Source organism: Nansenia antarctica, assembly GCF_963989245.1.
Source record: "Nansenia antarctica genome assembly, chromosome: 11".
Lineage (NCBI taxonomy): Eukaryota > Metazoa > Chordata > Actinopteri > Argentiniformes > Microstomatidae > Nansenia > Nansenia antarctica.
In genome coordinates this window covers 26,041,814-26,055,741 of record NC_137681.1, presented here as the reverse complement: position 1 = coordinate 26,055,741, position 13,928 = coordinate 26,041,814, and the positions used below count along the sequence as shown (strand labels likewise).

Sequence of the window (13,928 nt, the reverse complement as noted above, 5' to 3'; positions counted from 1 at the left end):
ATTTCGTTGTTTGGTACCTGTACTATATCAATGACAATAAAGACCATTCATTCATTCATTCATTTATTCATAGTAGCATTGACAGAAGCGCGTCTGCGTTTGCTGTCCCAGTCCTGTAGGGGGCGGTGATGTTGAATCTCCTTTAGGGTGTGTGTTTCTCTTCTACACCAACCACAGAAGAAGAGTGGATCACTTTACTTGTTGAATGACCCAAAACACCAACTTTTCCTGCCTTGTCCTGCCTTTCCTGCCCTTGTGAGCGAAGCTGACAGCACCCCTCCTCTGTGAACAGAACCACTAGCAGCAGCGTCAAGGCTCCGAGGAATCTGGACTGACAAGATGCGGGACCGAACCAAGGAACTGGGGAATGTAAGTCAACAGAAAAGCAGCTAGGTGGCTAAGCTAAAGTTAGCTCGCTTAGCTTGACTTGAGAACTTTCTCTGTGACTTGCAGCGTGATCCGTGTCCCCTGAGCAGGGTCCACGTGGCCCCAGGTGGACTGTGTTTGTGTTCAGTACTTGACTGGAGGCGACCTGTTCACTTTAACCTCCTAACTGCTGCCTGCTCAGCTCAGAGCAAAGGACTTGTTCCACACCCAAGCGGATAGATAGATAGGCCGAGGGCTGGCTGACAAGCTGCCTGCATGCAAAGTTGAATTCTGCACTTAATAAATAATAATAATAATACATTTTATTTATGGAATAAGTAATGATTGTGTACCTTCTCTCTCTCCCTCTGTGTCTCTCTCTCTCTCTTCTCCCCCTCTCTCTCTCTGTCTCTTCCCCCCCCTCTCTCTCTCTGTCTCTTCCCCCCCCTCTCTCTCTCTGTCTCTTCCCCCCCCTCTCTCTCTCTGTCTCTTCCCCCCCTCTCTCTCTCTGTCTCTCTTTCCATCTCTCTCTCTCTCTGTCTCTCTCTCTGTCTCTCTCGCCGTCTCTCTTTCCCTCTCTCTCCTTCCCTCTCTCTCTCTCTCTTTCCATCTCTCTCTCTCTCTTTCCATCTCTCTCTCTCTCTCTCTCTTCCCCCCCCTCTCTCTGTCTCTCTCTTTCCCTCTCTCTGTCTCTCTCTTTCCCTCTCTCTCCTTCCCTCTCTCTCTCTTTCCATCTCTCTCTCTCTTCCCCCCCTCTCTCTCTCTGTCTCTCTCTGTCTCTCTCTCTCTGTCTCTCTTTCCATCTCTCTCTCTCTCTCTGTCTCTCTCTTTCCATCTCTGTCTCTCTCCCTCCCTCTCTGTCTCCCTCTCTCTGAACCCAGGCTGCGGAGGTCTCAGATGAGGATGAGGAAGGCAGGGCTCTCATGATCAAGCCGGGGACTTCTTCTTCTGTGAAGGAGGAGAAGGAGAATGAGACGTTTTTCAAGAAGGTGACGTACCTTTCATTCATTAGGCATTATTCATGAATTCAAAGGTAGGAGATGTCAGTCCTCTAAAATGTAAATCTATGTTATTCAAAACCTACCACCCTTTAGAGTCATCAGGTAATGTCAAGCGATTCTCTGCAACTAGGCTACTGTATGATGAATTAAAGAAAGGTTAAAAAAAGGTTTGTTGTGTGTCAACATCCTCCCAGACCACCAAAGTATTAGGCTTAAGCTGCAGAGATTTCATCTGGCATGTTATCAACTGAAGTATTGTCCGGTGAAAACAAGTAACTGTTATATTATTCTCTATGCCCAACCCTTGTTATATCTATCTTGTATATTCAAAGAAAAATGCAATGTGGCTAATGCAGTAACATGCAGAAGGTAATGGTCCTCCTCCTCTATGTGATGAGTAATGAGTATATTTATTTTACATTTTTAAATCTATATTATTCAATTGACACTTTGTTTTATTGTTGTTGTTTTGTGGTCTGATTTTCTGTAACATCAGAACTTACCCTTTGGGATCAATAAAGTCAATAAATCTATCCATCCATCCATCTATCTATCTATCTATCTCTCTCTCTTTCTCTCTCTCTCTCTCTTTCACTTTCTCTCTCTCTCTCTCTCTTTCTCTTTCTCTTTCTCTTTCTCTTTTTCTCTCTCTCTCTCTCTCTCTTTCTATCTATCTATCTCTTTCTCTCTCTCTCTCTCTCTTTCTCTCTCTCTCTCTCTTTCTCTCTCTCTCTCTCTCTCTCTCTCTCTCTCTCTCTCTATCTCTCTATCTATCTCCCTCCCTCTCTAATTAAACAGTCTGGTTTCTCTATTCGTCCCTCTTGTTTATCCTCATCAGGTGCAAGAGATCCGTGAGGGTCTGGAGAAGCTGAAGAAGAGGGTGTCTGACCTGGAGAACAAGCAGAAGACCGTGTTGGGCGTGGCACTGCCTGAGGACGGTGAGCAGCTCAGCCCTAGAACTAGAACGCATAGAACTAGAACACATAGAACTAGAACGCATAGAACTAGAACGCATAGAACTAGAACGCATAGAACTAGAACGCATAGAACTAGAACGCATAGAACTAGAACGCATAGAACTAGGACGCATAGAACTAGAACGCATAGAACTAGAACGCATAGAACTAGTCTAGAATACTAGAACTAGAAGGGGCACTCCTTGAATTCTATTTCCATGAGCTCCACACCTATACAGTGGGACAAGTAGACTGATATGTGACGTGCTTACATGTAGATGAGATGGGATGATGTTTGTGAAGCGCTTTTTTAACCTGTCCGTCATAAGGCTGTCATACAGGAATACTGTCAGGAAGCTGAATACCCACATACACGCATCCGGAGCCTCGGGGCCAAAACCTGGCTAACCAGCTAACCAACAGCTACGTCCCCCAGGCCACCAGGCTCATACACAAGCCTACTGAAGACTGACTATTATCCCCACGCACACCCCATGTATACAGACTACCTACCCTTAACACACCCCATGTATACTAGGGATGGACGGTTTCCAATTATTGAAACCGAAAAACCGTCAAAGACTAAAACCGCGGTTTTCCGGTTAACCGGAAAAAGAAAAGAAAAACGGAAAAAAGAAAAAAGAAAAAAAGAGCGCCAATTTCAAATAATTGAGCCCTACTGCTACAATACACATGTCGAACACCATTAAAACACCGTAAGCACAGTCGCAACACATTTAGGCTACTTAGTTTCACAAATATAAGTGGAAAGGCAGACTTTTGTAAGCTACACCATACATGAAAACACATGAACACTTAACACACCAGCTCCGCTGATCCAGGGTGCACGCCTGCACGGAAGATCATCTCTTGGAACAGCGTCTTCATTGAATGAACTGCTTTCTCAATATCTTGGTTCTTAGACAAAGTTTCAGCTGCTGCTCAATGTATTTAAATATTTGAATACTGCTCAATAATCACTGAAATATTAGACTTAGAATTATGCAGTGAACATACTTAAAGCTTTTCATAAAAACCACATGCCGCGAGACTGACTCGTCCTGAACTGTCGTAAGTCAATCAACAAAGAATGCCCCATCAAAATAAAAGTGCCCATGGTAGAGCTGTCAAAATAGAGCTTTCAAAATAAATGTACTAATACAGATAGAGATAAATACAGAACTACCTTTGCGTCACTAAGTGACCGCGTATTTTCTGAGACATGCGTTCTGTCATCACTTTCAGTAGCGCCTTCACACACAGTGGCGCTGTGCACAAACACTCTTGATCCGTATAGCTCTTGTTTTATTATATTGTGGTTTAGTAAATACTGCACTTGGAGTTACATTCAATGCATGATTTGTGCTATAGAACATAAATAAAGTTTGATTGATTGATATCAAATCAAATCACATTTTATTTCTATAGCCAGGGGTGCACATAACTGGTGCGCCAGTGCGCATGCGTCGCCAAAATGCATGCTGCACGGCAGATCAGCGGCATGAAGGCGCTTTTGCGCACCAACAGCTGGGTCCAAGAAGCAAGCCCCACCAAGTAAGTAACTATTTGCCGTCCCCAAATAAGTAATCCATCACGACGACCACGGCGACTCCCCTCACGAAAACATTCGGAAAGTATTGTAACTCGTACTTTCATTCCGCGTATCGCGTATCGCATGGTTATCACGGTTATCACGCCGACACGTGAAAATTCAGTCCCGAACGACTCGTCGCTAAAAGGAAAAACAACACCAAGGGACTTCACGTTTCTTTTCTCTGAAGCTTTCAAACGTTCAGACGTTTGTTTTACAGCTTCATTATCGCACCTAGACCCCGGACCCAGGGAATATGGTTGGGAATTCTATTAGAAAAAATGAAAAAAAGACTTTGTTGCACAATCAAAATAATGAGCTATTTAAAGTGATGGCCTGCCCTACAACATCCTCTACCATGGTTGAAATTGAGGACAGTGATAACTTACAGCAGTCAAGAGAGCAGTGATGATGATGATGATTAAGCTTGTAGCATAAATAAATACTTAGGCTGTAACTTTTTGTTGAAAAGTTGATTTCAGTGTTTACAGAGCAGTGCTTAAAGAGATGTCAGTTGATTTCATTGTGTTTAAAGAACAGACATTCAGTTAGTGCTTAAAGAGATGTCAGTTGATTTCCTTGTGCTTAACACTGGAGGCGCCGACGTTTTTTTACCTACTAAAGCGCGACGAGGTGTGGAATCACACGACCACTAATCACAATGGGGGTGTGTGTACTGACCCACAAAAATCGCTGGATGGCGATGTCACGCAAGAAGCGTGAACACGCAACAGAAACACACCGCGGGGGACCATCAACCCTCTCCCCACTGCCCGCAGCGCAGAGCGCATGTCTTAGTTGTTATGCATGTTATATATATATATAATAACGTATGCATGTATGTAACGTAAGTGGAGAGGAGATTGATCTAGGAGATTGATCGAGACTGCGGGAGTTTTCATTACTAACGAATGAAAGTTGATTAGCATTATTAAAAAATAACTGTAATATATATTGCAATGTTGTCCCTTTCACACATAGTTCCAAGTAATTTCCTTGGAATCTGAAGCTGTGTGGACCAGGTATCTGTATTTTCACACAATGACAAACATGTGATGCGTTTTATATTATATTCTTTGAACAACAGAACGGGACAGGCGCCAGAAACTGCCATAATATACCATACATATATCTGCCATATATTGTACCTCCGTTTTATATTGACAAAATATGATGATAAATACATATAGGGCGGAGCTATGATATGTGGTGTGTGGCTAGATATTTTCATGTAGCACTGTGACTGTGCCTATCTGTGGATTATTATTTATAAATAGTGGTCTCCTGAGAGGAGCGACTTGAAGGAGGAGAAAATGGTTACAGAAACACACCGTTGGGACGTGGTGGAGCGGGGAAACCCGATGTCTTTGTTCATTGATCGGAAACGATCGAGAGCCATCAACTCTCCCCCCATCAACATCAAGTTTGAACGAATTGTCTGAACGAACATTTATTTCACCATATTACGTGACTTATGCACCTTAGGTTTTTGTGAACGGGACGATCAGAAAGAGATTAGTTTACCACGAAACAAGGAATGCAAAATCAAAAAAACAACGCATTACATTGGCCGTCTTATTGAGATGATAACTGTTTACAGATTGAACTCATTATCACTATTAGGCTACCGAGTCTCGATCTCAAATGGCATTCAATTGTCAGGATTCATCTTTGATAAACAATGGCCTACTAATCAATCGTTGATGATTACATAATCAAATGTAGCCCGCAGCGCAGAGCGCATGTCTTATTGAGTACACATTTCACGGCAAGAGAATTCCGATTTGTGGCAAACACCCAACAATTGTTCGTTCACTAAACATTATAACATGAACACAGTGAGGATTCAAACAAACAAAATAATTAATACACATCATTTCATTTATAATGTGCAGTAAACAAACAAAATAATGTATACTCTCTGCAATTGGCTAATGGTGCCAAAATCAACTATCCAAATATGAATCTGCGTATATCTATGTACAACCTTGTTGTAGCCTATTATTATCATGGTCGACATGAGAATTGTTGGCTACTTCATATCACAACTGAACATTCATATATATAGCCTATTGCATTATTTGAAAATTGACAGCGCTGTACATAGTGTCATTCAATGCACAAGCACGTAATTTCAAACGATTTTGGTCGACAGCGAAATACATTATCAATATCTTATTATCAATTGTCAATATACTCTCTCCCTTCTTCTCCTTACTTTCCTGTCTGTCTTCACTATATCTGGGACTGCCCCACTCAGAAATATCCGTTCGTTATATCGTTGATTCTGGTGGGGGATGGTTTGAAGGGCTTGTTGGAGGCATCCTTTGTGTGGTGATCGGAAACGATCAGAAAGAGATCATTGAGAATAAGATGACCCTCCCCCATGCATCAACCATCAATTGTCAGGATTCATCTGTGATAAACAATTGCCTACTAATTACATGCCATTGAATATGTTTGCATATGAACACACTTATTCCTACATTATCAATATCTTATTATCAATTGTCAATACTCTCTCCCTTCTTCTCCTTACTTTCCTGTCTGTCTTCACTATATCTGGGACTGCCCCACTCAGAAATATCAGTTCGTTATATGATTACAGGCATAATCATCGCCGACATCATTTTATTTTATGTACACATTTCACGGCAAGAGACAGTTTATTCTCCCAACAATTGTTTGTTCACTGCACAACATGAACACAGTGAGGATTAAAACAAACAAAATAATGAATACACTCTGCAATTGGCTACTACTACAACGTGGTCTACAGTGATATACAAAAAATACATTATATACAATATTATAAATATCCGTTTGTTATATAATATTCGTTGATGAACTACTTTGCTGTGGTACCTATGTAATACCACACAGCTTGATAGGTACATACTGTGCAGTGTATCATTCATAACTGTACATAGGCTACACATATCATAATATCTTATCACTATTGCATGGAACTTGGGTAAACCCGCTGTGAAAAAAAACCCTCAGCTCCAACAAATCTGAAGGGATTGGGAGACATACTGTACAGTTTATCATTTTCATAACTGTCTGTACATATACATATCTTATGTATCACTATTGCTATATATAGCCTATATATAAACACATTATGTTACAAATATCAGTCTTATCCACTGTATCTAATTCAGCACTGAAGCCTGAAGGTTGAGCACAGTGTGTGCCCCCTTGCTACCTCTGCTGATATAAAAGAGAATTGCAGCCTTGGAGAAAAAGATGGCAGCCGAATCCCAAGGCAAATACACAGACACACACAGAAATACTGCAAAATCGCTTTATACTAACTCGATTTTGAAAATGTAAAGATGCTGGGTGGTAGAACGCACATATCTAGGAAAAGTCATGAAAGGAGGGTCCTGAAATTTGATCGAGTGCAAAGGTAGATTTTTTTTTGTACTCACTGGTGCTGTTTAACACCTCACGGCTGATTAAGTGTTAAAGGAGTCTGACAGACTTTCATGCTTAAAGAGCAGTCATTTGATTTTGCATTTGTTTATTTTGTTTTGCACACAATCATTTGTTCGTTCATCTTTATTTATGAATAAATGTCATTTTGCTAATATAAGTTATCCATGTATCCCTTTTTCATCCATCCTGTGGGACGGGTCGTGACTCGCGAGCTCGGGGAGCACCAAGCAGCATCCCTAGGTGCTCCTCTGAGCACTGGCTCCAAAAAGTTATGTGCACCCCTGTCTATAGCGCATTTCTCACAAAAGTGACCCAATGCGCTTTACAGAGAGCAGCGAAAATGATCTTATTAAATGTAAGCGAGTAATTGTAAAAAACCTTTCCTATCTACCAATAACTGAAGGCAACTACGGTATCTTTCCCATAGAGTGATTCGTTACCCTTAAATATAATCCCAATTAGATATTAATCCTCAGTTATTCTTCACAACTGACCAAACCTCTCACTCATTGCGCGGCAGATTCAGACTGTATCATTGTTATTTTCACACACGACAAACATGTGACATGTTCCAGTTTTATTCTTTGAACAACATAGAATATAAAAAAATATATATAATAATTTTTAAAAAAAACGGTTTCAGACGGTTTTGATAAAAAACCGTTTCTATTTTTATAAACCCCGGTTTTCGGTTTAACCGAAAAACCGTCCATCCCTAATGTATACAGACTACCTACCCTTAAGCACACAGTCACTTTACTCAATACTACCTTTTACATCCCACTGCCACAGAGTGCAATACTCATAGCATTTCTACTTTGTACTATTTCATTTTTTACTATTTGTACTAAATTGTGTCCTGTTTATTTGTCTTATTTGTCTCCCACAGCTTGTCACTTGTCCAAATGTCTCACGTATGTCTTGTAACTATTGTCACTTTATTTATATTGACTCTCTTGTCTTATTGTCTTCATGCTGCAATGTCAAGGAACCGAAGCCTAAGAATGTTACTCTCTTACACTTGTAATGTGACGTAACAATAAAACCTGAACCTGAACATGTGTTAGGCCTGTTAGAGGATTTAACCATGCATGTTTTTGTCGGGACAAAACAATGATTGCAAAGTCAGCAGCTCGCAGCGGTTCGAAAGTCAAAGTGTCAAAGTGTCCCTGAGCAAGGCACTGAACCCCTAATTGCTCCGGGGTGGCCTATACTGGCTCTGAGTCCTTGTCTAGATGCCCCCTCTAGAGCATACATGCATTTAGTGGTACCGTACTGTGCAATGACAAACTCTGACTCCCCTTTCCTTTCCTGTTCAGGGATGAAGCGAGAGCTCCAGACCCTCCGAGAGGAGATCAAGAACATGGCTGCCCAGATCCAGAAGAGGCTGAAGGGTGAGTCCTCTCAGGGGGGGAGGAGGAGACCAGGACTGGAGAGATGAGCCTATTTGACCCCATTTTTTACAGAAAACGTTTTATTTTTATTTTTTTTCAGCCATTGACCCTAAGAAAGTAGAGGATGATGGGAACTATGTCTCCATAAACACGAGGATGCAGAGAACACAGGTGGAGCTTTACAGATACATAACCAGTCTCACTTATCCTTCATACCTTATGGAGTCTATAGTCTAAAGTATATAGACTGCCTTTGATACATTTTTAAATGTATTTTTCTCCCCCTTCCTCTCCCTCCTCCCCCCCTCTCCCTCCTCCCATCCCTCTCCCTCCGCCCATCCCTCTCCCTCCTCCCCCCCTCTCCCTCCTCCCATCCCTCTCCCTCCTCCCCCCCTCTCCCTCCTCCCATCCCTCTCCCTCCTCCCCCCCTCTCCCTCCTCCCCCCCCTCTCCCTCCTCCCCCCCTCTCCCTCCTCCCATCCCTCTCCCTCCGCCCATCCCTCTCCCTCCCCCCCCTCGCCCCCCCCAGCATGGCGTCCTGTCCAGGGAGTTTGTGGAGCTGATGGGTCACTGCAACACCATCCAGTCCCAGTACCGGGACCGCAACGTGGAGAGGATACAGCGGCAGCTCAGGATCAGTACGTCTGAACCGCACCTTTGGATCCACCAGGATCATATTTATGATCCTTATATACTTTTATAAAAGGATCCAGATTCCTTATTATATCTTTCATACAGCTGTACATTTACATACTGTCCATAAGCTACATTAACTGTACATGGCTCATAACTGTATATACCTCTAAACTACCGTACATGCCTTACTGTACCCATCACTAACATTCTCGTGTTTTTATATCATGTTTTTATATCACTATTTATTTGCACTTCTGGTTGGCTGCATTTGGTTATCTGGTACTTGTACTCTGCAATGACAATAAAGTTGAATCTAATCGATTAGCCAATAGTTTATATATATATACTGTGGTAGCAGTAATGATCTAATCAAGACACCATTGTCTTGTAAGGGCAGAAGGTACTGCAGGGGAACTATAAGTGTGTTGTGAGTAAATCTGAAAGAGGAACTTCAGTTATTTGGTGATTTCAACATCTAGGATTTTTCAACAGTCTTTTGATTACTAAACTGCGCTGTGGAAGTTAGCTGAATGTGACTGTCCTCTGAAAGCACCCCCTGATGTTACTACTGTATGTCCCCCTGATGTTACTACTGTATGTCCCGTTAAAAGAAGTAGAAGCCGCACACTCAAGTTAAATTTAAGACCTGACAAAGGCTACGGCCGAAACCGGTGTCCTATTAAACCACACTTTTGTTGCATCTGGAACTTGAGTGTGCGGCTTCTACTTCTTTTAATTGGATTTTGTTCCGTTGCCAGCACCTCGCTTACATTTTCGGTGGTGTGCACTCTCTTCTTTTCTATTAACTACTGTCTGTCCCCTCTCCAGCCGGCACCAATGTGACGGATGAGGAGCTGGACACCATGCTGGAAAGTGGACAGACTGATGTTTTCACACAGAACGTGAGTATGTCCTCCTGGCACCCAGACGGACTGGAAACAAACCACTATGGACTCGTATTTGCTACGCTGATTGATAACAAGGCACCAATTCTTATTGAGTCAGCCCCCCCCCCAATTTTTGAATCTTAGATGTCAGATCTCATAAGAAACCCTCCTTTTTCAGAGACAGTTTTAACTGCAAACAGTTATTCGCATGAATCATTCTGACAGAAACAGAAACTCATTCTGGCTGGTTTTTACACTTTCCCCCGGTCTCCCTGTGTTGCTTTAGTTCAATTCATAACAACAACGCAAAGAAGAACCTTCCCTGTTCCTGTAATTCCCCTGAGTCATAGACAAATGTAGAGTCTTTCTGCTATTATCAGCAGCGTTAGCCTCTGTGTGGTATTCCCATACATCAGACATGACAGATATTTGGCTAAAAGCCGTACAGAAAAGTGAATCTCTCTTTAGTGAAATGTTACTGATAGCCTAGTACAGAGAGATGTGTCCAGATAGGTACAGTAGTATATTGGGAACAGCAACAAATGCCTTGTATTTTGAATTGAAGAAAGATTAAACCATCACAGATTTGTTTTGTTCAAATTCACCTCTGTTTGCTCACCCTGGGAGTACAGTCTGGAGGTGGTAAGTGGAGTCTCATTTAAGTACCTGTGTGTTTATTGGTAGGAACCTGTAGAGTTCCTGTAGTGGTGTCAGAACCCTGTATATGGAACACTCTAGAAGAACCCAGTGTCCATCTCCATCGGCTGTGCTTGGCTAGCTAGCTAGTGTGGTTGTTGTTTTATTTACCTGATCATGTGATGACCTGAGCATAAACTCACTGTCACTTCCTGCAGTGTGACATTTAGTAACATCCCCCCCACCCTTTTCTCTCTTTTTGTATTTTCTATCTATGTCTCTTTTCCTCTCTCCCTCTCTCTCCTCTCCCCCCTCCCCCCTCTCGCTCTCTCTTTTTGTATTTTCTATCTATCTCTTTTCCTCTCTCCCTCTCTCTCCTCTCCCCCCCTCCCCCCTCTCGCTCTCTCTTTTCTATCTCTTTTCCTCTCTCCGTCCCCCCGTCTCTCTCTCTCTCCATCCTCCCTCCCTCTCAGATCCTGAATGATGCCAATGCCACTAGGCAGGCCCTGAATGAGATAGAGGTACGACATGATGAGATCGTCAAACTGGAGAAGAGCATCAGAGACCTGCACGAGATGTTCCAGTACCTGGCTATGGAGGTGGAGGCCCAGGTAAGACACTGTCTCAGTACCTGGCTATGGAGGTGGAGGCCCAGGTAGGGGGCCGGCTCAGCGTTAGGCAGTTCTGCTTGCTCACACCGATCCAAAGTGTCTAGCTCAGACTTCTGAGCGTATCATCTGATTGGTTGAACAGTTACCGGGTAGATATTATTGGGGAAGTTTTTCCTTTTTTTCCCCCCTGTATTTATTGATTGATCTTTATGTTGATTAGGGGGAGATGTTGAACCGTGTGGAGTCCAACATCATCAACTCTACCAACTATGTGGAGAAGGCGGTGGCAGAAACGGCACAAGCTGCAACGTATCAGAACAAAGCACGCAAGGTACGGGTCGGTTCTGTACCTTCATGTGTGTCTGAACTAGGAAACTGAGAAATCTTTGACTCTAACTAACTTGTTCTCTCTCTGTCTCTCCCTCTCTCACTCTTTTTTTCTTCTCTGTCTGTCTCTCTCTCTGCAGAAGAAGATGTGGATCGCATTGTGCTGTGCCATCCTCATCCTCATCCTAGCCATCTCATTGGCTGTCAGCTTCTCCTGAGATTCTGAGATGTAAGTTCATTCATGTGTGTATCACTTTCAAAAGAGGCATATTTCATATGGATAGAATGCTATTCTACCACACTAGATGTCTTGGTGCACGGTGGGTGTTTTCTTATCGTGTAACAGTCATTCTCTTCCCTCCTCAGCGTCATCTTCCTCCAACCCATTCTCCTGCTCTGGGACCTGTTCATAAGAGAAGGCCGGTCTTATTGATATCACTCGCCTTGTAACTAACACCCTCACACAAACACACACAGACAGACACACAAACACACACACACACACACAACCACTGCCTACGCTCTCATCAAAAGGGTTTTTTTGACCCTTGAGGGCCCGCGTCCAGAGTCCAGAGTTGACATGTGGACAACTTGTTACTGCACAGAACATCAACTTTGTACACTTTGATCTCTGTTAGTGTCTACAAGCAACCAGCAGGGAAGAATGCAGTATTGGAGCACCACACTGAAATGGCGCTGTGCATATTATAATACTCAGGAAAACCTGTAGTTTAAGATGATTCTCATTGTATTTTCATTTTTATTTTATAATGTGCTAAAGCTATGATTTTGTTTTTAGAGGTTAGGGCTTCTTGTTTTAAAAAATGCAAATATAGAATAATATAATTTCTATGTTATTGGTGAGTTGAGACGTATGCAGTTGTTGAGAAAAACTTGAAGGTTGTCTGAAACTGCCCCCGGGATGTTACCCTTGTAAATAGAGAAGCTCTTTTATATCAAATGATTGGCCTCTGAGATGATCCCTGTCAGACTCCTGTGTTGTCTGAGCGCTGCGATGAACGGCCCAAATCCCCACTCACTTGTCCTTTTCGCTTCAGTATTTATTTATAGTTTCGATATTGTTGTGTAAGCTGCTATGTGAAAACTAGAACAGTAACACTAGAATAGTTTAATAGAATCCATGTCATAATCTTGCCTTTCTTTCATACTCAATGTTTCAGTCCCACTTTAAACAAAGGATGACTGGTTTAACCAAGCCTTGTTAACCCTTCCAGGACACGGATGCTTTGGAAATCATTCATAAGGAAATGGCTCATGGTCTACAAAGGCTGTCAACAGGGTGGTGGCACGTTTGGCAAAGCACCAAATGTAACAACCAACCTGCTGAATCACCTTTTATATAGTATGACCTGGTTTAGAACAGATTGGTAGAGCATACCCCTGTTTATTCTGCATGTTACTGACCAGCCATGCTTTAAAGTGGGACCAACGGTGCACTAGCTAACTGACGTTATAAAGAAGGGATGGAAAACTGCTTGTAATTGTTCCGCGCTCACTCTCCCCTGCTTTAAGAAACTCATCCCAAAAAATATTTAGTTATTTTTTCTTCATTTATACATCTTTTGAGGGGTTTTTTTCTTCCACTCTAAGATCTCAGCCATGGTGCTTTTTTGCCCTAGCCTTAATTCTCTGTACTGAAGAGATCCTCTATGAAGGGGATGGAATGGAGGACCTTAATGCTTTTTTTTGTATTAGGTGAAAGAAACAGGGTGGGAAAAGGAGAGCGCGCTGGGCGAATATTGCAACTGTACATTTATGTGGCTGTTTAATTTTGTATCAAACTTTCAGCTCATTTGTTTTAATGTAGAATGTTTTTAAATAAAAAATATGGCCTAGTTCAAACTGGTTGTTCTTCCTGTGTTATTAGGATGGGAAAGCAAAAGTGTTCAGTTACTCAGATCCAGAAACTGGCTGAAACTCGTGTCCTCTATTCCTTGCAGTCTCTCTCTACCTCTTCCTCAGGAAAACATGGTGGTGGAAGATATCGTTAGCCTCATAGCATAATTGCCTACGTCATGCTTCACTTGTGGTCAGCCGAGCCATCTCTGTATGTAGTGTCAAA

The 13,928-nt window shown here is 42.4% G+C and overlaps 1 protein-coding gene across 1 annotated transcript; it reads left to right on the top strand.

The window, feature by feature from the left end:
- Window positions 1-217: 217 nt before the first annotated feature.
- Window positions 218-13,639, top strand: stx4 (syntaxin 4). The gene is made up of 11 exons (XM_080542084.1): window positions 218-369; window positions 1,248-1,355; window positions 2,206-2,305; window positions 8,675-8,749; window positions 8,850-8,920; window positions 9,278-9,386; window positions 10,213-10,286; window positions 11,381-11,518; window positions 11,739-11,849; window positions 11,986-12,074; window positions 12,212-13,639. The coding sequence occupies exons 1-10, from the start codon at window positions 340-342 to the stop codon at window positions 12,061-12,063; spliced, it is 894 nt and encodes a 297-aa protein (XP_080398210.1). The 5' UTR covers window positions 218-339; the 3' UTR covers window positions 12,064-12,074; window positions 12,212-13,639.
- The last annotated feature ends 289 nt before the right edge of the window (window positions 13,640-13,928 follow it).

What these genes read in the sequence shown, in the direction of transcription:
- stx4 (XM_080542084.1), top strand. Translation starts at nt 340, where the DNA reads ATGCGGGACCGAACCAAGGAACTGGGGAAT. An exon ending in GAACCAAGGAACTGGGGAAT is followed by an intron (nt 370 to 1,247) that starts GTAAGTCAACAG and finishes CTCTGAACCCAG; the next exon opens with GCTGCGGAGGTCTCAGATGA. An exon ending in CGAGGATGCAGAGAACACAG is followed by an intron (nt 8,921 to 9,277) that starts GTGGAGCTTTAC and finishes CGCCCCCCCCAG; the next exon opens with CATGGCGTCCTGTCCAGGGA.